The 26,331-nt window shown below is 42.6% G+C and overlaps 1 protein-coding gene across 3 annotated transcripts; it reads right to left on the bottom strand.

Moving 5' to 3' along the window:
* Positions 1–10: 10 nt before the first annotated feature.
* qtrt2 (queuine tRNA-ribosyltransferase accessory subunit 2) lies at positions 11–26,287 on the bottom strand. 3 transcript variants are annotated; one of them, XM_031583886.2, is made up of 9 exons: positions 26,183–26,287; positions 25,489–25,755; positions 25,191–25,246; positions 23,436–23,512; positions 22,856–23,065; positions 21,891–22,090; positions 17,941–18,110; positions 2,105–2,222; positions 11–1,873 (listed from the first exon to the last, which is right to left on the bottom strand). In XM_031583886.2, exons 2-9 carry the CDS (start codon positions 25,686–25,688, stop codon positions 1,636–1,638), a joined length of 1,269 nt encoding a protein of 422 aa, XP_031439746.1. In that variant the 5' UTR covers positions 25,689–25,755; positions 26,183–26,287; the 3' UTR covers positions 11–1,635. The 3 variants fall into 3 exon arrangements, with proteins under 3 accessions (XP_031439746.1, XP_012671769.1, XP_012671768.1); XM_012816315.3 differs by lacking the exon at positions 26,183–26,287 and having other exon boundaries at positions 17,959–18,110; positions 25,489–26,124; XM_012816314.3 differs by lacking the exon at positions 26,183–26,287 and having other exon boundaries at positions 25,489–26,123.
* Positions 26,288–26,331: the final 44 nt, after the last annotated feature.

Genomic DNA, 26,331 nt, shown 5'->3' with positions numbered 1-26,331 from the left:
TTTTTTAATTTTTCCTCTAGAGCTCGCTCACTTTAGCTGGGCAGTAGACTTCTCATTTATCTTGTGACTGAAGCCTGGAAAAATAGGAAAGTGAAGTTCGCAGAGGGAGAGTGGAGAGCCAGGGAAACTTTTAATGATCTTACTCACACCCTCCCTGTCGGTAATTGACTAAAACATGCAGTGGCGACCACCTGCTGGGAGCATGTCATGGAGCGGCGGCCACTTTTAAAGCAGAAATATGGCAAACGGTCACTCAGCATCTTGAAGCAGCAATATAGCTTCCACTGTGTGAGTGTGCATACCTGCACCAGCACATACACTTACCCACAAGCAAATAGACTCTCACACATACGTTTATACATACTCACAGATACATACACAGGCAAACACACTCACATGCTCACACACATACATACACGAACATACATTCACATGTGTGCTCACATACAAACACACACCTTTTCACAAAGCCTTTAAATACTGAGGCACTATCTCTCATTGTCACTAGCAAGAAGCTCATGACAAGCTTATTGCCTCTTGCCCAGCGGGTAAAATTAGAGCCTGAAGTCCTCTGCTTCGTTATGGAGACGCCATTGTGAGGCGCCACTTTCCTCATGATTCCTTTATGATGCTTGCAATCTCAGGCCCCATTCACAGAAGATCCTGTCAAACGTCCATTCATTCGGCTCACAGCAGGTATTGGTGCAAAATTGGCAACAAAGTGCCCCGTCTCATCAGCCGAGATTGTCGAAAAGCAGCCGCAACAAGTGCTGACAGAATGGCTTCAGTGTCACTGGCCCTGTGATACCCTCCAGACTCAACACCAGACAGAAAAAGAGGACTACTGACAAATAAAAGTCACATTTTAATAAGGGTCCATACTTGGTTGCATACAAATATAATGAAATGCAGAAAAGTGTTTTAAGGGGGGGGGGGGGGGGGGGGACGCAGCTAAAAAACAAAATGGAGCTAAATTTAGAGAAGCCTGAGGGCCAATTTGACAGACAAAAGGAAGGACAGGAGAACAGGAGCGCAGGAGCATCGTCCTGCACAGACTGACATTTAAAGAGAGATGCTGGTGAAACCTTTTCTAAACATGGTCTTCGCGGTACACCAAACAAAACTAAATTATACAGCAGGGGGCAGACAGCTGATGCTGGTCATTCTTTGTGCAGGGACAGCAAAATATTAATTAGTCTGCTTCAAGGTGAGAGCACACTTCCAAACTGTGGTCCCACATGGGTCTATGGTTTCACCCTAGCATTTACAATGAATGGAGACAGTTTGATTAGGGGCACGTTGACACTAAGATCTTCCCCAAAGTCCCCAAATCTCCCAAGCATTCAGAGACATTAATCACCAAATGCCAACCCTACCAGGACTCTCATTAGGACAACAATGGCGATGGCATTTTCTTTGTCTCTGTGAAATAGGCTGGGGTGATAAGTCTTTTTAGCGCCATATACTGTGTACGGAAACAAGTTTCACAATCAACATCCCAGGTGAATGTCTTTGGCTGAGTTGGAAAGTGTATTTTAGGTCATCTGCTATACACATATATATATATAAAAAAAAAAGAACAGACTCAGATAAGATCCATGTCCCTGTGAAAGTGGTGCCATCCCTGTGACAGGACTACTGTCCCTGGTGACATTGAAGCACCTGCTTTTTGAGGTCAGGGAGTCGGTCCTGGGCCAGTGCCCGGCGCAGCGCCTGGAAGAAGCTCAGGTAGTGGGCAGTGTTGTGCAGCATGAGGAGCACCCCCGCCAGCAGCTCATTGGTCACCAGCAGGTGGTGCACGTACGCCCTCTGGTGGTTGCGGCAGCAGTAGCAAGAACAGCCGAGCACCAGCGGACGGAAGTCTTCGCGGTACCTGTGGGATCCAGAGGGAAAGGTTTTTTTTTTTTAACGTGCATTGGGATGTGTCTCATTGACGTAAACTACACAAGTGATTGTTGTTTTTGTCTTTATTGACATTGTAAAATGACTGCGGTGACTGCATATTGTTGACCTGCTGATGGCGGTGGTTTAGACTTGTTTCCAGCAGTCATTGCATCAATGAATAGAAATGAACCGGGGCCGGCTATTGACCCTGCAAAATTACCTCTTGTCTCTCAGGTCCTTCTCAAAGCACGTCATCTTTCCCGGGGCATCACCGCTGCCGTCACCATTCTCTCTCAGCAGCTCTCCTGTAATGATTTCCTCCTTGTCTGAGTTGAGTACTAACACCCGCCAAAAAGGGGAAAGATAAAGAAGGAAACAAATCAGATTCCTCCTCCATCTCCTCCCCGCCCCATCCTAGATGGGGCGCAGTAATCGGTCAAACAGTTCTTATTCCAAAGGTGAAATTCCTCCTTGCTAATGTTCTCTCTGTGTGTGTGTGTGTGTGTGTTTTTTTAAGCCTTATGTCCTATCTACACCCTCCTCTCCTGATTTAGAGCTGACATTTCCCTGCGTCCTTGTGAGTCCTCTTCCAACGATGGAGAAAAGAGGACCCGAGTTTGACCTCGCCGACAACCAATCAGAGTCTACATGACTGCTCTCTCCCCCAGCTGTTCATCAAATTTTCACCAAGTGCCCGTAGACTTGAGAGGGCAGACCACAAGAAACACCTTCAGTGACTATGTGTGACGGAGTGCATATGTGGGGCTGGGTGTGTCCATCTGTGTGTACATACTTCTCTGTGGTGATGGATAGGAGTGTGTAGCTGTGTGGGTGTGTGTGCACGTTTGTGTGTGTGGGGGTGGGGTGGGGTGGGGGTGTTTGTGTGTGGGTGTGCATTAATGTTTGAGTGAGAGTATGTGCATGTGTTTGTATGTCTCTGTGTGGGTATAGTCCTGTGCGTGGGGTTAGGTGGGTGTGTGTTAATGCATGTTTGAGAGTATATGCATGTGTCTTAATGTGTGTGCATGCATCAGTTGAGGCAGGTCTGACGGTAATGACACGTCATCTGGGCCTCGTCTTGACAACAACGTGACAACAGGTGCACCGGCATCTTATCCCATCGTCGATTCCTATTGACAGCTGGAACTCACCATTCCTGTGACAGACAGATAGCTCAACCATCCCATTCTGTGTAGGGGTGGAATCAATAAACCACCTTACACCAGCCATTTGATGGTCATGCAAACAGCTGGGGAATCTGGATGCAACACCAGCGCTGTCACACGAATGCACACCATCAAGCTGCCAGTTTTCTATTCATGGTTTCAAACACAAATTTTCTTTTTTTGAAGTGAGTCTATAGAGGCTTTCCAAAGCTGTACACTTGCAAGTTACAAAATATGTGAACAGAATATTTACTATATTCAAAAGCCAGTTATGCAAATAGTCAAGTATGAACCGACGTGGTAAACAACAACGCAGACAAAGAGTTCAATTTCATGGTACGCTGTTTGAGGATGCAGAGTTTTGTAAAGGTGTAACTGTTTATTAAATCAGCAACATTTTATGAAATGCTATAGAATATATACTCCTAGGTCATAAGGTGCTGTATAATGAATTGAAAGTGGAAGGAATCCTACACAGCCATACTTGTTAAATTGACTTTGTGGAAACAATGGGTGATGGATGCACTGCCTAATTGCATGGATACATTCATGTCAATATGATTTCCAACAAGCCTTTTGGCTGGAAACTGTGTAGAGGAATACAACAATCAGTGCTTAGAGAGGTAGAGGAGAGGAGAAGTAGATCAGCAGATGGAGGGAGGGAGAGATGGAGATTGTGGGAGATGGAGGGAAGGAGAGATGGAGATAGTGGTAGATGGAGCGAGGGAGAGATGGAGATAGTGGGAGATGGAGGGAGAGAGAGATGGAAAGAGGAGAGAGGAAAGATAGAGAGAGGGAGGGATAGAGATGGAGAGGTAGAGATGGAGAGGGACTGAGAAAGAGGAAGATGATATTGTTGGAAAAAGGCTGAAAGGGAGGGCAGAGAGAGTAATGGAAAGATGAAAGCGAGAGCAAGATAGAGGGAACACCCAGAGTACTGAAGAAAGGTGGTATTGGTATTGGGGCTGGGCGGTATATCTATATAATTTCAAATGAGATATAGGATAGGCAATAACGTTATACCGACATGGTTTGATGTTGCATTGTTACATGCCAGCATAGCTTTTAGATAGGGTCTATGGTGCCAGTGTTTGCATCTCTTGTCTCTCACACGCACTATGCAACCCTGCCCCACATCTCCCTCTGCGTCTATGGAGGTCCCTGTAGGCCCCATAGTGGCCAGAGATTTTTCTAGATTTTTACAATTACCTCAAGGTTTTGTCGAGAGTTGAATTTTGTTAAAGTTGCTAACACTTGATTAAACGACTTTATGGCAGCTGTAACATTCATTTCTTGATAAATCAATACCAGCATCACTATGATTAATATATTTCACCCGTATTTCAGCTGACGTGTTCATTCAGTGACTGTAACCTTAATAAGCTAACTATTTAAGCAATAATTTTGAACAGCTATGTCCAGTTTGCTCGACAACAGATAATCGTCAGTTTATCAGGACTAGAAGCTAGTGTGGATAACGTCAGTAACATTAATTCAGTGATACTCTAGAACTAGCATGGATTAGCAGGGACCTCCATAACTAACATCAGCTGGCTAGAAAACGTAAGATGCTTTAATAACAAATCGGCAAGAAAACGACACATAATGGCCAACATGTATATCACGAAGACATATCAGATAATCTATTGATCCGTAGACAAGCTCTGCATACATTTTTATATTCCAACTCATTCGACCTTTACTAACAACGACTCAGGCCTAGGATTCAAACGTTGGGTTATGACATCCCCCTTTATGCAGACCGGAACCACCCCCCAATTTTTTGCTCCAAGCTTTTTCCTTTGACTATATAATGGATACAGGCCTAACTACCCTGGATTTCAGTTTTGCCCTTTTGATAGGAGATGCTGTTTGTGACATGTAAAATGTCAGACAGATTTGGTGAACAGATTTGGTGAATTGTCCTGGGTGGTTAGGTGACCAAAGGTTGCACATGTTTAATGGCAGATTATAATCACAGGGTTATGATTACATAGCCTGATGATTACATAGCAGTATACCATAACATTCCATATTGGTGGAACTGTCAAGAGGACATTTTCTTTGATTTATTGTGAGTGCTTTAACAGGCTGGGCTTGCTCCTGACACTTATAAATAATATATACAGGTACATCTAAAAAAAAAAAAACTGAGAATATTGTGGAAGTTTTCCTGTAATTTAATTAAAAAAGCGACATATATTCTATATATTTTGGGATCATTACACATATAGTGACATGTTTCAAGCCTTTTTGGTTTTAATAATGAAATGTCGACCTGAGAAGAGCTATAATCAGCTAATTATCCTTTTCAATCAATGCGGCTTGACAGGGAGTCAATCAGCCTGTGGCACTGCTGAGGTGTTATGGAAGCCCAGGTTGCTTTGATAGCAGCCTTCAGCTCGTCTGTATTGTTGGGTCTTGTGGATCTCATTTTCCTCTTGACAATACCTCATAGATCATGTATGGGGTTCAGGTCAGGCCAGTTGGCTGGCAAATCAAGGACAGTAATACCATGGGCAGAAAACCAGTAGTTTTGGCACTGTGGGCAGGTGCCAAGTCCTGCTGCAAAAGGAAATCAGCATCTCCATGAAGCTTGTCAGTAGACGGAAGCATGAAGCGCTCTAAAATCTCCTGGTAGACAGCTGCATTGACTCTGGACTTGATAAAACACAGTGGACCAACACCAGCAGATGACATGGCACCCCAAATCATCTGTCTGTGGAAACTTCACACTGGACTTCAAGCAACTTAGATTCTGTGCCTCTCCACTCTTCCTGCAGACTCTGGGACCTTGATTTCCAAATTAAATGCTACATTTCCACTGAGCAACTGTCCAGTTCTTTTTGTCCTTCGCTCAGGTAAGACGATTATGACGTGGTCACTGGTTCAGGAGTGGCTTGACACTACGAATGTGACACTTGTAGTCCATATCCTGGACAAGTCTGTGCGTGGTGGCTCTTAATGCTCTGACTCCAGCCTCAGTCCACTCCTTGTGAAGCTCACCAAAGTTTTTGAATCGGCTTTGCCTGACAATCCTATCAAGGCTACGGTCATCCCTGTTGCTTGGGCACCTTTTCCTACCACACTTTTCCCTTCCAGTCTACTTTTCATGAATATGCTTTGATACAGCACTCTGCGAAGAGCCAGCCCTTTCAGCAATGACTTTCTGTGGCTTACCCTCCTCATGGAGTGTATCTTCTGGACAACTGTCAAGTCAGCAGTCTTCCCCATGAATGTGGTTGTGTGTACTGAACCAGACCGAAACATTGAAGGCTCAGGAAACCTTTGCAGGTATTTTTAGTTAATTAGCTGATTAGAGCTCTTCTCAGGTTCACATTTCTGTATTTTAAATTCTTTATTCTAATATTTTGAGATACTGGATATTTGATTTCCATGAGCTGTAAGCCGTAATGATCAAGATTAAAACAAAATAGGCTTGTGTTAAAGAAAGTATTAGTATATTTTATCATGAATGTCTTTTTGTTTTAAGGTTTCTTCCAAAATGCTGTGTGCCCTGCTTCTCCATGTAGATTGGACTTTGGAAGACAATTAGCAGAGTCAAGAATGTTAACCCAGAAACCTCACGTATATGTTTACATAAGATAAGAAGGAGAGAGCGGGTTGTGAAATGTCTCGTTGCTAAGCAGAAGTAGAATTCACCTGAGCTGAAGGTATCCTAAGTGCATCCCAGCGTCTTGACTGTCATACTGTGTAAACATTGGTTAATAAAAGGACTTGTTTTCAGCACGGCACGTCAGACAGACTTAAGGTGTCTGTCTCCGTCGGGGCCCGTTCGAAAACCGTCCAGTTCACTTATATGCTGGGTAGTGTTTTTAACCTGCTAACTAACTGTTGAGGGTCTTATCCCTGACATTTATTGGTCCTTTCGAGCCGGAACCCAACAACACCGACCGCCTGGGAGCAGACTTCAGGAAGCCGAAGACAAGTGCACGTCCTGCCGAGAGAAACCATCGGCAGAAAGTCCCACTTAGTGAATTCTACGTGGGCCGGCGGAGAGGGCTCTGCTTCCAGGGAGGCTGGTCTGACGGGGATCTGAAGCAAGGTTGAACACACAGCATGATATGAGTAAGTAGCATTAGCATAAGTCTACTGAATTAGAACAGACTATAAAAAGAGATCCGGGATCTCTTATTAGCGCTAAAAACTTAGTCGGGGACTAAGGGTATGTTGTAGGCCTATGTGAATGGATGTACATCTGTGTGAATGAGAGCGTGAATGGAGTAAGGTAATTAAGCAAAATTAAAACTTTGGAAAGTATCTGAGAGTACAAACTCCAAGGGATGGTCCGGATTGATTTATCAATCTAGAAGCTCGGCCTCCGGATATTTTTCATAGACTCAAGAGAAGTATTTTGCTTAATTCAAAAAAAAACTCACCATAATTAATGAATATGAGTGTGACTAGAGCAAGTGATTAACAGTCTAAAAACAGATAGAAACTCTGTGGTACAAACACCAAGGGAAAGCCGGACATATTTTTGTCTAGAAGCTTGCTTTCCGGAGTCTATATCTGACCCATTTGAGGTATTCTGTTTTAATCCAAAAAAGCTCGAAAATGGGTAATGAATATGAGATGGTTTGAAGAAAGTAAGAAGGCAAGATGGTTTTAAGAAAGTAAGAATGAGATGGTTTGAAGAAAGTAAGAAGGCAATATGGTTTTAAGAAAGTAAGAATGAGAAAGATTGAGAAAGTGAGAATGAGAAAGTCAATGGAAAGTGAAGAAGAAGATTAAAAGAAAGTGAGGTTAAGTGTTATTCTTGTGGAGAAAGAGGGGTAAACTGCAGGCTTGATAAACTATAGAGCTTTTTACGGTGGCCACGTAAGAACTCTATACATTTATCTGCTTTGTTCATTTGCACGCACTTTTTAGTCTTAAGTGCGTGAAGGGGGAGTTACTAGAAATTATGTAAGACATAAATAGAGTTGAGCATTTGTGAATGAGAAATTGAGATACTGGCATAGACAGACACTGCGCACGCGCGCAATCCATGTGTCTCATTGAAATAGCCACCAGTGACTGTGGCTGAAAATAAACACAACTGTAAGAAGCTGAATGCTAATACTTCCAGAAGGATTATAATCCTTTGTTTCAACGGATAAGTGGCTCATTCAGAACTTACTCATTGTGTTTCATTAACCTTGTTTGTGAGTCAGAACGTGCTTGTTTCAATTGGTTGAATCCTACGGGCCCTCAAAAAGGCAGGGGTGTGGTTTTTCCAACAACCCAAGATAACCGGTGGTTTGAATTAATTAATTAAGCACGTGACAAGCAACACAAGGCAATAATCAAAACAGAGGGAAGAGGTCTTATTGGATATAAAAGACCTTACATTGTACTAATTTGATTTAACAGCACAGGTGGGGAAGGGACGTATTGGAATTGTGATCATCATTGTGTATCATCTAATTATCATTGTATCATTATATGATAATGATGGCGATACTGCTTAAATAAAATAATACAAGTGCAGATCGATTTGAGGATGAGGAATTTTGGTCTGATCAACTAAAAGATCTCTATCCAAATAATCGAATTGCATGAATAGCCGCAGGGGTAGAGGCCCGGAGTTAAGATTAGATTAGATTCAACTGTATAGTCATTGCACAGAGTACAAGTACTGAGACAACGAAATGCAGTGTAGCATCTATAATGAAGAATAAAGGAGTATGATTCAGAGAAATCTCAGAGTGCTATAAATATATAGATATTATAGTAATGAATGGAAATAATTCCAGTGTTGCAGGAATTGTATTTGCAAAAACGAGTTCATTAGTTTCATTAAGAGATTGTTTGGTGCTCCGAGGCGAGACTAACGTAGATTTGAGGGGGAACCTACCGTTTTAAATTGATATTTAAAACTAAAATAAGCAAGTGACCAGTTGTTGGCATAGTTTACTTGAAGGTATTTTGTGTAACATCTGTGAAGAGAGAGCATTTAAAATTGCTTGAGAGCGCGACGCGCATGACACGAAAAAGATCAGATTAAACTTTCTCTCGTTACCTTAGTAGTGCGCCGTCAGAGGGCATAACAAGAGAAAAGTGGAAATACGAGATTGTGATGTGTTGTGAGCTATTGTATGTGCCAAAGTACTGAGTGACTAACATAGCCCGGAATGATTGTAGATTGTTTTTAAAACGTAAGATCGCTAGCAGCTACTTCGACTTTTTAAACAAACCTGTGTGATTGACTGTTGGGACAAAACAGAGAAGCACACGGGTGGGGGCTGTTAGGGGGAACAGAGGACTCAATCTCACACACGCACGTTCTCACACACACACGCACGGTCGTAATTAGAAGGAGAGGAGGTGAAAAGAATAATAATCAGACTACACATATTAGTGTAATATTATTTAAATTCAGAAATGCTTTTGGTAGATATGGAACCAACTACGCCGTTAAAGGAGATAGTTGAATTGTAGTCGTCAGAAGCAACTATTTGATACTGCATAATTAAAAATTGACTGAGCGGACAAGCAATTTGATTCAAGCCCGTGGCTTGAACACAGGTCAGTGGGTACCCAATTATGCAGAATTAGTAAGACCTATGCATGATATGATTTTCTCTCAACCAATGGCACCCCACGATAAGGTTACGTGGACTAAAGAGGGTTCAGAATCTTTTCAAGCGACAAAAGAAAAAATAGCCAGCTCGACAGTACTGGCTCTCCCAAATTATGCGAAACCTTTTCGTCCTTATGGTTGACTCCAGACATGGATTCATGACGTCTGTTTTGCTTCGAGTATGGGGGATCAAAATGAGACCCATCGCATTTTATTCGACCCAACTCGACCCGGTAGCTCGTGCTACACCATCATGTGTACAAGCAGTGCTCGCGGATGCATCGGCCGTTCACGCGTCAGCAGAAATTGTGCTGGTTCATGAACTCGTCGTTAAAGTATCCCATGCAGTCTTAATGCTTTTATTACCTAGCATATAAAGCAGACAAGCAGGCAGCTGGCCTGTATCTAACACAGGGAACAGAGGATGATGGTGTAGTTAACATGCATCAACAAGCACCCCAAAAGTGAAAAGGGAAATTTGGATAAAACTGGGCGACTCTGAAAGATGAGGTATATGTAAGTCCAGATAGAAAACCCATCCTGTTGCGAGCTCTATACAAATGGGCAGCAATTTTTTGAGTCATGGGAATATCCATGCCTCAACAGGGGGGAGATAAAGACTAGTACATAAACACTGTACAACATATAACCTATTAAAAAAAAAAAATAATAATAATAATAGTAATAATAAAAAAAAAATTTATTAAATTTTATTTTATTAAAAAAAAAAATTGTCAGCAATGTGAAATATGCATTCGGCATAACTCACAGGGAAACCTCAGGCCAAAGAGGGGCGAGTTCCCCAAGCCTGACTATCCTTTCCAGGTAATACACATGGATTATATCCAATTTAGCAAAACCAAAGGGCTGGAATACTGTTTGGTTATAATTGATGTGTCTTCCAAATGGATAGAGGTATTTCCCAGCTCAACCCCAGATTTCCTCACAGTAGCAAAATCACTGTGCAAAAGAATAAGACCAACTTTTGGTGTGCCACAAATTACACTACAAACTAGGGAATGAAAAGAACCCAATACTGTTCGAGTTTTTTCTGTGTCTCCACAGGTACAAGGCCAGGTGAAGGTGGGAAACTGGGTGTTCATCAAAGTCATCAAAAGAAAGAACTGGTCTGACGACAGGTGGGAGGGGCCATGCCAAGTGTACTTGCCACCCCAACAGCCGTCAAGATCGCTGAACGCTCCACCTGGATTCACCTGTCACACTGCAACATTCAGAACATTCAGAACATTCAGAACATTCAGAACATTCAGAACATTACCAGGATCCACCACTAGCGTTGAGTAGCGTTTAGTGGCGCCAGCAGGGGGCTAAGTGTTTAAATCTTGGTCGTTTGAACGTCACCTAACCTCCAGGGAGCGCCCTGAGGGTTAGAGATGCTGCTCAACATAGTAGAGGTGTATCTGTGTTTTTTGTTTTTCTTGTTTATTTGTGTTTATTGTTTTCTGTATACATCATATCACTCCGTTATAACAATGTCCAAGCTGCTGCTATTAGTGGTTACTTCAGGAGTAATAATGGGTCTCTGGTCCTCCACAAGTGTAAATGAGAGAATCCATAAGAGGTGGATTTCATATGGGGAACATAAAGCCATGGGGAATGTTACTCACCTGTATTTACTAATTCATGGTATAGATATGCATCCATGCAAGCGAACAGACTTGATAAGACTAATTGCTATGTATGTACCTTAATGCCAACATCCTACTTTCACCCTAGACTTAAATTAAGGCTACTCTCATTCCAAGCAATGATCTGTGTTGGAGAGAAGTGTGCCCCAGACAACTGGGGCTACAGTAAGCCATCTTAGGATGCAAACAGTACCCAGGTGCAGGATGTGTGTGACAATACCCACCCACTAGCAGAACTAAAAAACATGCCACAACCTAGCTGTCACCTTAAGTGGCAGTCCATTCCATATTCCTAATGTGTTTTTCTATTAGAGGAACAACGAGAGTAGGCTCTCTGAGACGGAAACAGTGTAATGAAATTGTCATCGATACTGCTATACTGTCATCAAACACTGCTTCCTCAGCCAACGTCGTACCCTGTCCATAGGAACAAGTCCTTATGTTGAGGTTGGAATGCAGGGCATTGCCACTCTGACAAGGGTACCCCTAAGGTGAGAGAGGTATTGTGGTTGTGTGGTAGTATATTGTACAGTCATCTTCTTCCACACTGGGGTGGCGTAAGCGCCCCCGCCCAGGTCATGGACCATTTGTGTTGTTAGTGCTATCTCGCAGGCAGAGTATCTCGTAAGAAGAGATTTGCTGTTGAGAAGCATGACAGCGTGTGGGGGACTGATGTGCTGATGACTAAAAGATTTGGACCACCAGCTCCAAGGTTATTTTGTTTCTGTTTCAGGCCCTATGAGTAAGAAAAGTCATGTTAAGAATGGAAACCCTTAACTATAGTTTAGGATTTTGTTAATGCCAACTTAGTTAGTGTATTTACTCACTGCTGCTAGTGGGGGAGTTTTGTGACTGATATCTGTTGTATTTGGATATTGGATTATATTCATAGTGTCTCTGTGACTGAAGCCTTACAGCAAATGAAGGTTGTTATGTGATGCTTTATTACAAGACAAAGTGGTTAATGTTCCGTGGTGAAATCTGGTTGTTTGGTTTACATCTGGTACATGGTGGTAAATGATGTTGGAAAGTCTGTTCTCTATTGTAGCAATTTGTATACTTTTTGTATTTTATGATGTGTATTTCTACATGTTTCTAAGTTCTCATGTCTAGTCTTGTATGTACTTCTGTATGGAGTGTACTGTTGTCTGGAACCATCAAGATGATGATGTTTTAGTTTAATGATGTTTATACTAGTGTTATTTTCATGATAAACAGGAGGGAAATGTTAAAGAAAGTATTAGTATATTTTATCATGAATGTCTTTTTGTTTTAAGGTTTCTTCCAAAATGCTGTGTGCCCTGCTTCTCCATGTAGATTGGACTTTGGAAGACAATTAGCAGAGTCAAGAATGTTAACCCAGAAACCTCACGTATATGTTTACATAAGATAAGAAGGAGAGAGCGGGTTGTGAAATGTCTCGTTGCTAAGCAGAAGTAGAATTCACCTGAGCTGAAGGTATCCTAAGTGCATCCCAGCGTCTTGACTGTCATACTGTGTAAACATTGGTTAATAAAAGGACTTGTTTTCAGCACGGCACGTCAGACAGACTTAAGGTGTCTGTCTCCGTCGGGGCCCGTTCGAAAACCGTCCAGTTCACTTATATGCTGGGTAGTGTTTTTAACCTGCTAACTAACTGTTGAGGGTCTTATCCCTGACAGCTTGAAACATTACATTTAGGTGTAATGATTCTAGAATATATGAATATATGAAGGTCACTTTTTGAATAAAATTACGGGAACTTTTCCACGATATTCAAACATTTTTGAGATGCGCCTGTATGTACTGTATATTTTCCCAAGAACAGTGTGGTAGCTTGTTGATTACATTATACATATAATTTAAATGTAAAATAGGTCCATTATCTTAAAAAGAATATAATGTGAAATCACTGTACTATTCATGCAGTTCAATAACATCCTGCAAAAACAATTTCACTACAATATTCAATAAATGTCATATCATTAAAAAGATCTGATTCTCCTCTTTCTATCGACATTGCCATGTACTTGTTGATTTCTAGCTTTTAGCTTAAGATATTTCCTTGGTTTTCAGGAATCAGCAGCAGCATTCTAGAATTGTACTGGGATCTTGTGTCACTTACAACTGAGCATTTAGTCAACTTTGTAGAAAATACCGAGATATATATCTCCATTCAGCCTAAAAATACTGAGATATGATTTCCGGTACATATCGCCTAGCCCTAATTGGTACCACTATCAGGGAAGAGAGTGAGTAATAGTAAAAGACAGATGGGAGAAGAGAAGCACACAGACAGAGAGAAAGAGAGATTGAAGAGAGAGGAAGTGAGGAAGAGAGAGGCCATGAGCAGTCTGGATGGAGGGTGGCAGATTGGGGTGAGGCTCTGGCCCCTGTCTCCCTGCAGAGCTCCGTAATTGGCTGAAGAGGGATCTCTCTCCCCCCATTCCCCCCCAATTCAGTCAAGGTGGTGGACTCATCCCATGATGCACCGCTACCAGACAGGCTGAAGGCCGGGGAAATATCCCAGCCTAGATTCTTCTCAGACCTCCCCACCACAGCTCACCCCCTATGGTTGAACCCCATCAAGACCCTCATGCACAATCAATTTGGGTTTGCTTGATACCGGCTCTGTCTTGCACCCTCTCCCCTACCACTCTTCCTACATAACAGACGCAATCAATTTCTATCCGCAGTCCTTTTTTCTTCCCCTTCGCTCCTTCTCGTTTTGTGTCTGTCAGACACACTCTCTCTTTTTAGAGATTGCATCTGAAATTTCCCCCGCAGAACAAGGCAATGATGGTAAAACAATAAAATGAGTTTGACGGCGCCTTGGGAGGCTGTGCCATTGATTTCAGACATTGAGTTGTGGGCTTTTGTTTTCCAGGAATCTAATTATTCATTTGACCCGACACTGAGCACATTCAATGCCACGCGCCTAATAACGCAGACACTGAAAAGCCTTTTTCTTATTAAGCCTAGACACACTGGCAGTGAAAGCATAGCCTCTAACAGTCAAGAACAACTGACACACAGACACATACACGCTGGAATAAACAGTGTCTTACTGTTGCACACACACACACACACACACACACATAGACCCAGAGAGCATCCTTCCTGTCATACCACCTTTCAGCGATGAACTGTAAACTGACATTTGACTAACTGTTGATTAATACATGAATCTTCTCAGAAATGGGAAACAAAAAAAAAACTCTTCACTGTAAATTGCTACAAGACTAACAGGGTTTTCTGTGATTCAGTGGAAATCTAAGCTCTTGACAAATCATGTCAACTTGGGACACATCTATAATACACCACTGTACCCATCAACCTGATCGGTCACAAACAGTACCTGACAGTGAAATGGTCGGTTAGACATGGTATGGCAGAAAAGATGGTGTACTATGCGTCGCCAGTTGTTGTAGAGCTGGTAGATTGCTTGTTTCAATCTTGTCAAAACGGTCACTGCTCCCACGCACGAACATAGAAAAACCCTAGACTTAGTGTTGTCATATGGTTACACTTTGTGTGACCTTGTAGTATTGAATAGATACGGATGACCTACCAATTGTTTTTAAAGCGTCTGCTGCATCTCACCATCAGGCATTTGCCTTCTAGTTTTTGTATGCTTCTTTCTATACCTGGTTCTCAGTCTAACTCCCTTACAGATGTCCATGAGCTTGTATTTCAACTCTGCATGCACCTCCGTCCTTGACACCATTGCAACTATGAAAGTGTGTACAACCAAGGCTTACTGTATTCTCAGCCCTAGTTTAACGACAATGTCCATAAGAGGTTTTTTTAATATGATACACGACATACCATGAGCGAAATAAGCAGTCAACGCCAGTATCTCTACCTTGGAACTGCAGTGTACCAACAACAGTCTCAAAAAGGAGAGGAACTTTAAGGAAAGTATGGAGAAGGGTTGAACACAAATGGAAAAAGGATAGACTGCAACAGTCCTATGACATTATGCACAACTGCTCTAACAATGATCAGGAGGCTGAACAAGCTAGGAATTACCTTTTGGCAGAAATTGAATTTACGAGCCACCATAGGCCCAGGGTCTTGACCTATAAATAATTTTCTTAGCCCTTCTACTGGCTGCAGGACTTCATCTGTACTCTCTAATTAATATATTAGAGATATTAAAGTTATTGTGATGAAAAATGTATCACAATGTATGTAATGCCTCCTATACTCTAGATAATTTTAATGTGGTGTCTCTTCTCTGCCTTACTAGCCTGGTGACCCATATGAATTTTTATTTTTATTCCATCCCGTCTTTTAAAGGAGGTGATTCATATAGTGCTGTAGTGTGCTTGACATTATTACCAAATCATTGAACACAGAAGTTATATCCTCATTTTTGAAGCGTGTGTTGGTGCAACCTTTAGGGTTCTGTGCAATGCACAGGTCAGAGCTTACCTTGGCCTAATATGAAATCAAAGAGTGATCTAGCTTTTGCTGTTATTGGTCCAAAACTATAGAATAGTCTTCCATTTTATGTAAGATGTGCTGCCTGCTTGGACACAAACCAGACTGACTCACTTTTATACACTGGCATTCCCTGGGCTTTAACTAGGTCACGGGTTTTCAACCAGGGGTCCACAACGGCATTGCAGGGGGTCCGCGACATGAGCCTATGTTGATCAGTTCACCATTGATTTTGATATTTCAACACATTTCCAGATTACTCTTGAATATCGTGAAAAATATCTAAAATAAGAAAAATATGTCTAAAATAATATAAAGGAGATTCACGCTGACAGAATGTAACCTTGCACCTATCTATCCAGTCTATGGTAGCCTCTGCTTTGCCAATGTTAATGCATTGCGTCCCTAACGTCACGCTATACGCATATTATTCATAACGTACAGTCTTGCGCGCGAAGTTGACAAGCATCTGCAGTAAAGCATAGCCTACGTGTACTTTTGAAGTTTAGTCGAAAAAGTAATACTTTTGGTGAACAACTGAAGTTATCTACTGTCCTTAGCTATCATTTCATTGATTCTAACGTCGTTTGAGTACATGTAACAGATGTTGCGTGATTTTCATATGACTTAAGTTCTGGATAAGTTGCCAGACATAATTTCCAGAGCTTGCTGCAAAAGCAATGAGGTGTATTTTGCCCTTTCAACTACCTACCTGTGTGAGAGGGTTTTTTCTACACTGGCGTACTTGAAGAATAGGGCAAGGCTTGAACCAGAGAATTATATGAGACTGTCGCTGTCTACCATTTCGCCACGAATAGACAGGCTGTGTGGACTTCACCATGCCCAGATATCACACTGACAGGTCTCCCCTCTCTCCACACACACACACGCATGCACACTAAGTTGTTTTTCTTTTATTGTGATTTATTGTCTATCTCTGTTTTATTCTATTCCATTATCCATATTCATGGTTTTATGTATCTGTTCATTCTTCTCTTTTCCTTTTTATTACTTTTTATAAAAAATCTTTTACTTTCTTTTAGCTTTTGCTCATTAACCTCTTTTTTTCATGTTTTTATTTTGTTTCTGTGTTATCTGGCTTTAATTCTTTCACTTGTATTGCTTTTATGTGTCCTTAATGTTTTATATGTTTTTAGCCTTTTAGTCTTTTTAATCCCTTAATCCTTTTTTTATTATTATTGTCAATTGATTCACCTTGACTGGAAAGCAATTTGAAAGCAACTCCTGTTTTTGACTAATGGTGCTAAATGTGCTGTGGGCGCTGAGAGTATGATAGTTATGCAGTGGCCAGTGAAGAGTTAGTAATAGTATAATAATGTATTATCACATGAATTTACAACAATCTATGCATGCCGTACCTGCTCCGTCACCTACATCATCATTTTTATTACTGTTAGTGTTGTTGCTGAATAATTCATATGATCTTTCATGATGATATTGAGTTCCCATAACTTCCCAGAACAACATTTTAAAGCATTTTTTCGCCCCCAGCAACATTTCCATCATTTGTCACACTAGCAACCTATTTCGTTATCAAAACATGACAGACATGAAAAGCATTTTCAATGCAACGCCTCAACAAGTGCAGACTTTAGGCTGAATATGAAGATGGTTTGCGGTTTCAGAGGAAAAACAATCAAACCGCCTGTGATTACGAGAGAAGCATACCAACTGTCGTCATTTGCAATAACTGGCAATTGACAGACTATGTAACCACTCTATGATTTCAGTGAAATTCATTTTCATGTTGTTGTCTGCACAAATTCAAGTCAGAATTGTCCAGAAACCTTTGAAGACACACGTGTGTACTTTTCATTCTATGGCACACTGTAAAATGTATTAAGGGCAGAATGGCTTCTAATCTATTAAACTCCAGTTAGCAGCTATATGTAAAGGGAGTCCAGTCCTGGCTATGAGTGGATTTGGGTTAGATCTGTTCCAGAATCAGATCCCAACTGCAGTAGGCTATAAGTTAGTGGTTATATGACAGGGAGTGTGATGGTGGACCGTAGCACACTTGTAAGGGTCCTGGTTCTTTACCTATAGCGGAACAGAACCCAATAGTCTGTTTCAGGTGGTATCTGATTCTGGACCAGAGCTGGCCCAATTCCTTTTCCACCAACAGGGAACGATGCCAGCTGAAGCAGGCTATAGGTAAGGTGTGTTAGTGGTTATATGACAGGGAGTGTGATGGTGGACCGTAGCACACCTGTGGGGGTCCTGGTACCTGCTCTCTCTGGGTCGGGCTCTATGTTGAAGTCGAAGCAGAGGGCGCAGCCTCGCTCCGTCGCCTGGTAAGGGAAGAAGCTCTCAAACAGGTCCACTCCAGCTTCCACACAGTCAAGGACCTCATCAGGGCGGCCCACACCCTGTAGCAGCCTAGACATAACACAAACAAACACACACACACATTCACACACAAACAAAAATGAGCACACACATAAATCCATAAATGTTAAAATCCAGTGCCAAGTATGTGCTCATTTAAGGGCTGAATCAAAATTCCAGTTTCAGATACGGAGCTGGAGCAGAATGAACACATTTCCATCAAAGCCAAAATATTTGCAAAGGTACAGAAACATTTAGAGTCAAAACTCTCCACTGCAGCTTTTGAAAGAATTATTTTCAAAGGGCGTCCTGGAATCTCACAAACTGTGTGGCAAAATGTACTCCCTCTTCCCGTTGTCAGTTTCATGCACTAATTATAGTGCCATTATAATGTCAATCATCAGTACATTTCTTTGTTTACTTAATCCGACACGTTTTGTTTGCCTCACTCAACGTTATTAAATCAAACCGTGTGAGAGGAGTCCACCATCTGCATCAGTCAACACGGCACACGTTCACGCAGGCACTACAAGCTTGTCAACTTGACAGTTTATTCACATTTCACAAAACCCTTAAGAAGGCATGAAATTGGTAAAACACGCCGTTGGGCGGCTGCCTAATGAGGAAGACGCTGAAGCGAGTTTACATTGTTTGGCCTGAAATAGAGCATTTTCTATAATCCTTTCTCACTTGCGGCTGCCGAGCGGATGTTATTTTGAGATGAAGCATGTGTCTGGTTCAGTTCGGCCCTGCCCAGTCATGACCAGGTATGGCGGCTGATAGTCTCGGGAATGAACATGGCCCAGCTCTGCACCTGATGAGGACCAGCTCTCTCTCACCCCAGAGTAGGGCTGAACGATTCATTGCATTTGCGATAAAATCGAGATATGATAAAACGCACAGATGATTTTGCACACAAAAAGTGCATGCCTTGTGTTTATACTTACAATTACTTTGTTTAAATTACTTAAAATGCACAGTGGCAAAGTCACCGATTTGTTGTTCTTGTTTCTGTAATGAGCAGTTAAATAAAAATGTAAAATGTGGGAAAGAATATTTTACACTAAATGTATCTAATATTGTGTTGGTCATATTTAAATCATTCATTACGTTTTGATGGGGGAAAAAAAGAGGATAAAATCAAAAGAAATTGCATATTAAATCGCAATCGCAATATTGGGGGGAAAAAAATCGCAATTCGATTATTTTCTCAAAGGACATGACCGGTCACATGACTAGGCTGGTCACATGTCTTAAAACAAATATGGCCCTGCTGGAGTCTCAACTAGCATAGCAAGCCACCTTCATCAAAGTCATAATTAATGCCCTCATTGCTACACTGGTCATTTGTGCAGCAAAACGTGCAAGCTTGGATTCTACAAAACCCCTTTCTAGGTCTTTTCATTGTAGTCAACATGCAATTTTGCAGATTTCCACGCTCATACTTAGCGAGACCTGGCCTTGCAAGCAATTTTCCCACCAAGATGTCATTTATCTTAGCCATAAAGGTGAAGTCAACAATTGGCAAAACAGGAAAAGCCCTCACCATGTGCCATGGCAAAGGACCATCCTATAAATCACCTGAATCTTCCACTAAGCAACACAGAGGCTATATCTGAGAGAGGGGCTAAAGGATCGTATATTACTGCCGAACAGCAACATTGACACCATTGATTTTTTTTCGCCAAAGCATCCCGGTAACGTCTTCCAGACAATAATTCCTCATTACTACCTCTGCTATGATTGGCTGCCATAATTTCATGTCAGCAGATCCATACACACATAGCCTCTGTTTCCTGGGGGGAATGTGTCTGTCTTTATGAGAATCACGTGGCTTCGGAGCGAGGTTAGTAATCAGGTGACAACCAGCTGTGCTGGAAAGTCGATTTCTAGTCGAGGTTCAGCCGAGTCTTCATTTCAGGGACTCTCAGATGTTCAATGGTTTCTCATTACAGTGCTTTTGGGTTCTGTGTTCAACTCCCCCGTGCAGCCCCTGCCTTGTCAAGGACACAGAGCTTCACAGAATGTTATTAGAGCAGGAGTTCTGACCCGAGAGAGATTCACTACAGCTTTGTGTAATATCAGTGATAACTCTCCTGCTGATTCTAAGGGCAGAGCTATGGGAATAATCCCAGAGAAAGATGACAGCCGCAGCAGCAAGCATAAAAGGAAAAAGAAATAGAAACTTAGAAGTGAATAACTGATAATAAGTAAAGCAATATATTTATCTGCTCAGATGTTTATCTTGTTTAAAGACACCTTGTCATGAAATTGAAATAACAGTAAATGGGTTGGATTGCTTTGTTGGACCGTTCATGATAGATCAAGATGAAAACACTTCCCTAGTATTCTACATGATCCATTCCCCATTTTACAGAATTGCTCGAGATACTCTTCAGTTTCTATGGCATCAACCAGTTTCTAGAAATATTTTTCTACAACGAGATGTCTGGCTCAGAGAATTGGAGTCTGCAGGCCCATAAATATAAATAATTCAAAACCATTATTAAAGCTGCCTTAAGAGAAAGTGTGTTCTTTTGTTTTGATGTATGTTTTGCAACATCTGAAAATAAATACATAAATTGAAGGGAAAAAACCCCAGCTCAAAACAAAATGATGCAACAGCACTGTTCAGCTCAAAGAGTCCCTAATGAGCTCTGGCCTCACAGAAGGGTCCTCTGAAGGCAGACTCCTGTCATGGACTGCACCCTAAATAGGCAATTATAAGGCATGGCCACTTACAACATGCACAACCACAAAGCCAAAACACATTCAGTGCTGGTGACGTAGCCTGATCTCTCTTTCACTTTCTCTCCCTGCCCCCCCTCTCTCTCCCTCCCTCCCTCTCTCTCTCTCTTCCTCTCCCTCCCTCCCTCCCTCCCTCCCTCCCTCTTCCTCTCTCTCCTTCCTTCCTTCCCTCTTCCTCTCTCTCTCTCCTTCCCTCCCTCCCTCTATCTCTCACTCACTCTTTTGCTTCCTCTCCTCTCCAGCCTGAGAGGTGATCTGGTTCCTAATAAGGAGAGGGTCCCACACACACTGGAGGGTAAAACATTGAATCGCTCTCCTTTGACTTTGTATTGTGTGTAGCTGCCTCCTTGTCACTTTCGTCTAAACTGAAAAAATGAGCCTTTAAAGAGACAAAAGTGGATATTTTCCCGGCACACAGTTCCATCCTGGGCCTTTCTCATCTCCCCCCAAACACTGTGTGGTGCCCCTGTGTCTCTTCCTGTCTCTCTCTCTCTCTGTGTGTGTGTGTGTGTGCGTGTACGTGTACGTGTGCGTGTGCGTGTGCGTGTGCGTGTGCGTGTGTGTGTGTGTGTGTGTGTATTCTGAGATGTCCCTCCATCTACTTCTCCCACTCTTTCTCCACAGCCCCACTTCTCCCAACCTGGACCCGTAGCTTAGTTAGTTGCCATGACTCCCTAGAGGAAAAAACAAGAATGTTGCCATGGTTCCTGGGAGTCTCGGGATGCATAATCAGCCAAGAGTGATGGGAAGACATGAGGGAGACAACCTCTCAATCTCCATCAGAGAGAGAAGCACACCTGGAACTGCCTCTGTGTGTGTGTGTGTGTGTGTGTGTGTGTGTGTGTGTGTGTGTGTGTGTGTATGTGTGCGTGTGCTTGCGTGTGTGTGCGTGTGTGTGCGTGTGTCTGAGGTAGAAAGATAGCATGTGTGTGAGTGCGTGTGAGAGAGAGTTCCAGTAAAAGAGAGAGGATGGGGGAAATGTGTGTGTGAATGTGTGTGTGAATGTGTGACAGAGATTGAAAGGGAGAAGGAGTGGAGAGGACAATGTGTGTATGTTACAGCAGGGGCGTGCTCGGGGGATACCTGGGTTTGTCCTGGGGCAGCTCAGCTGTAGTCGCGGCGATCAGCTGGCTCCGCAGGTCGGCCCCCATGACGCCCGACTGGAAGCCATCCAGAACGAAGCCCGTGACTGGCCGCTTGGCCGTCTCCCGCGCCGACCGCAGTCGCTCCTCCCTCACGTCTCCCCCCTCCACCACCCCAAAGATCTCCACCTCCTTCAGCTCCTGAAATAGAAAGCCACTTCACTCAAGGTGCTGCCAGAGCGAGCAGGCACTTCCCATACAATACAGAGACACACCGGCGTGCATGAAAAATATACATCTAAGGACAGCGGTGTTCGTCTTCAGCACTTTCACACAGGTACTGAAGAACTTCGTAAAAGCCCTCAAGCATGTGGCGTTCTCCACAGCAGGGGGCTATAGAAAATGACTCTCAACTCTCTGACCTAGACGTGTCAAACATGGGTAACTGCCAAGCACTCCTGAGCCTTGAGGGTTGCGTGAGAGAGAGCGTAGGATGACAAGTATTCAGAAGCCTGTGGGTGTATAATACATAAGTAGACCATTATAGTGTCTGCCTTTGAACACGCACAGCAATGGCAAAGTCATGGGTTCAATTCCCGTCAGCAAGAAAGGTGCTGTAATGGTATAGCTTCACAATGAGCGGTTTAGAAAATTACTGTATGGAAATGTTATGGAAATGAGTGGCCAAGTGTCTACCTCTAAGAAAGAAATAAAACTACAATTATTTGTCCGTGGACAGCTTAAGTGTGCAGATGTAAAGTAAAGTGCTATGTCCTTTATCCTGTACATAACAATGTAAGTGATTTATGCAATGGAAAACATTCTACACAATTTTGAAAAAAAAAAAAAAATCGTCAATCCGCAAAAGATGCAAAGAGATAATAATAAAACAACAGAAAAAAAACGGTTTAAAACAATATTCCATTGGGTACGAGTGTGTGCGTGCGCTCTAAGTGTATGACCTACCTGCATTTTCTGGTGGAGGACGAGACATTCGTCCAGATGGCTGAGGGTTCGGTCCACTGCCTTTCGCACCCTCTTGCGCGAGGTGTTCTCCTGGCCTGTCTCTCCGTCAGCCATGCTCTGGTACCAATCCGGCTGGATGGCCGCTTGGAGGGCCATGTACCGAGCCACGGTCAGCTCGATCCTACCCCCGCTCCCCCACACCGACACCGTCTACAGAACCATACCCAGACATCAAACCACGTCTATGACCTACGCTCTCTATGAAGGCCAATAAAAGAAAATTCTGTCGAATTCAGTGAATTGCTCCTTGCGGTCCTCTAGCTGTCCATTCAGAGTGCGTTCTGAGAAAAAAACTCTGGTGTGCGTACATAGTCCTGCCACTGTAAACAGGAAACAAACATAGTGGCTAGGACCGAGCCATAAACAATTCCTGCCAATCAACACGTTGCTCAGTGGGCACAGAACGGAGGGGTGAAATTTGACTGCAATTTGAAATTGGATTCAGTCTTTCGCAAGAATTGCAGACTCCATCTTTAATTACAAACATAGAGTTAGTGACGCAAGTGGCTTCACTCCTGACCTTGTTTGTGATGTAACCTGGAGGGTTGGGGGCCGCTGGGTCGTGCAGCGAGCAGTACACCACTGTATCATGAAGGCCTGAGGGCAGGGAAACAAAAGGCCGTTAACGTGTCCTCTTCATGCATTTCATAACACACCTTTTGCTGATCTGACATTTGAGTGTCTGAAAGTGTCTGTGTTGTTGTAGCGTGAAAACAGCCGTGTATGAAAACAAAAGGTTACGACCGCTGCCGCTGTGCAGCTTGTGAAGAGAGGGAAAAAAACATGGCTTTTTTAGCGCTGCTTGCATTAACTCATTGCATGAGCCCATGGTTCCCCGCAGCCATGCTCAGAAAAGGGCTCCGCCATGCTTGTTGTGACTGTAATTATATTTCTAATCTCCAGCTTGTTTGCTAAGGGCAAGAAATGGCTCAGTGATTCGCTCAGCAATCTAAACCCCTCTCTCTCTTGCTCTCAGGGTGAGTGTCTTGTTGGGCTCTCTCCTAGCCATGACCGTTAGGTAGCATTAGAAGAAAACACATTTTCACATCTCACACAGTTTGCTCTTTTAAGTCTCAGACTTAATGATACTGCACCAAAAATAATACATTGCAGCAAGAAATTACATTTAATAGCAATAGATGATGACGTTCTTTTCTTAGGCAAAAACAATTAAAAAATAATCACGAACAGTGTACTTCCCTATTAGCTATGCATAAGATAAAAAGGGTAATTATCTTCATCATGTTTACAATACCCTATTTCCAACCAACTCAGGCATCACAAACCTTCTCTTTGCGTCAGTACATGTTATTAAGTGTAGGAGGGGGCATTTCAGCATGTAAATGAGCTATGAATTTAGTTAGGCTACGTAATCACTATAGAAGCCCATGCAGCCTACTTGTGTGACCTCATTAAAAAATGACATCATTGTACGGAATATATACGCTACAGTTTTAGTTTCACTACTTGTGAAAGAAGAGTTGAATTTCAAATGCATGGCTTCGTTTGATATATTTGTGGATCCTGAATGGTCTCCAGTGCTTTTAACCATTTTCTCCAGCAGTTTAAATTGAAAATGCAATCCCTAATTTATCAGTCTTGTGCATAAAACAACTTTACCTGCAAGGCTGAGTACTTTTTAATATGGCAACTATCCATCTCGAAAGCTACAAGCTCTCAACAGTCACTAAGACACCTATGGGAGTGAGTGAGTGAGTGAGTGAGTAAATGGGTGAGTGAGCGGGTGAGTGAGTGGGTGGGTGTGTGAGGGAGTGGGTGAGTGTGTGTGTGTTAGGGAGTGAGGGATTGGGTGAGGGAGTGAATGGAGTGAGTGACTGGTACAGAAATAATGAAAATGGATGTTGATGCGGGGGTTAGAGTTGTGCATTGTGCAGGGAGAACACGAAAAAGAAGAAAAATAAAGGAAATGGGCAAATGTGGGCGTCTTTGAGACAGGGCATATATGACAGGAGCCGACTCGGATATGGATTTTCCCTAATCCGGGTCTAATCAGGATCAGTTTCAGATCGACTCCAGACTCAGCTACTGCATAGCATCTGTTTGAGAATTAAATTCAAATAAACCCATGAAGTTCCACTCACGTACACAGCCATATTGAACAGTCAAATGTAAAACTCAACATCACCTTCATGATGGCTGATTCAAAAAGTAATTAGTGTGACACTTTTGGTGCAGACATAGGAGATTAGATGTGGTTCTTGTTCTTCACCTAATGAGAGTAGTATCACGGGGGGTTCACAGGACCATCACTCACCTGCAAACTTCCTTGCTCCTTCTTTAAATTCCTCCAGCACCTCCTGATGTTCTGCTCTGCAGGAGACAGAAAACACATTAAGCACTGACTAATTAAAATAAACAAATTAAGCATGCTTACATTTCTTCGTTGTCTGTGCGAGGAAACTTTTAATCTTGAGTGACATTCAATGGTCAATGAAATGCATGTGGATTGGTGTTAATATCCGCTTGTGTGTGTGTGTGTGTGTGTGTGTGTGTGTGTGTGTGTGTGAGAGAGAGAGAGAGTGTGAGTGAGTAAGTGTGAGACAGCAACTCACAGTGTGGCCAGAGTCAGTTGTGTGACGGCAGGAAGGCTGGTCAGAGTGTGTAGAGTGTCTTGAGTCAAATGAGGCACTGAGCCACAGCGAGTGTACAGCAAGCATCCAGGAGTTTCCAGAGAATGCTGGGCTGTCTTTCCCAGTCCCGTCAGCGCTCCCAGCCGACACCCCTGTACAACTTGGGATATCTCTAGCTTCATAGCATAAATTTAGTGGAAGTCGTTCGAGTAGTTTGATGAAGTGTCGATACACAGGGGAGAACAAAGCCTGTGGAGACATGCGGTTCAAAAGTTTACTTTATAAAGCTTTCAGAGCACACTACGGCACACGAATCAGGCATTAACATTGTCTAAATACACGTCCTCATTTCGTTTCAGTTCGCTGAACTACTACTCGTTCGGACAGTAGAAGTTAACGTCAATTGTATGTGAGATGTCAAAATCTTCTGCTAATCTGATATCTCTGCTTTCTTTCTATGATAACTACATCTTTGATAACCAGGATCATGTGCTAGCATACGTAGGACCAGTTCTATCAACATGGTTGTAGATGGCTATGTAATGTCGATAGAGCTGTTAAGCTCAAGCAACTGCAGATTTCTATTTCTTCTCATCACTGTTGTAAAATGAGGTGGAGTTTTGTGTTGTCTCAATCACGTAAAGCTAAACAATTCTTCCAAGCGTTCATCACTTACCGCATATAGCACGTGAAAACTACACGTCGCAAATTTACTGTAACGTTTGTCACTTGATTTGGACGTCATCGTTTGGGAGGGGGCGGAGTTCTGCGAGGAAGAAACTTGAAATTTGAAATAAAACCTTTTTTAAATCGTGCAATCTTATC

Source organism: Clupea harengus, chromosome 17, assembly GCF_900700415.2.
Source record: "Clupea harengus chromosome 17, Ch_v2.0.2, whole genome shotgun sequence".
Taxonomy (NCBI): Eukaryota; Metazoa; Chordata; class Actinopteri; order Clupeiformes; family Clupeidae; genus Clupea; species Clupea harengus.
This window is presented reverse-complemented; position numbering and strand designations above follow the sequence as displayed.

Excerpts from the sequence above, each read along its gene's own strand:
- qtrt2 (XM_031583886.2), bottom strand. The coding sequence starts at position 25,688 with ATGAAGCTAGAGATATCCCAAGTTGTACAGGGGTGTCGGCTGGGAGCG. Across the intron at positions 23,513-25,190 it reads AGGAGCAAGGAAGTTTGCAG|GCCTTCATGATACAGTGGTG; the intron begins GTGAGTGATGGT and ends CCCTGCCCTCAG. Across the intron at positions 1,874-2,104 it reads AAGGACCTGAGAGACAAGAG|GTACCGCGAAGACTTCCGTC; the intron begins GTAATTTTGCAG and ends TGGATCCCACAG.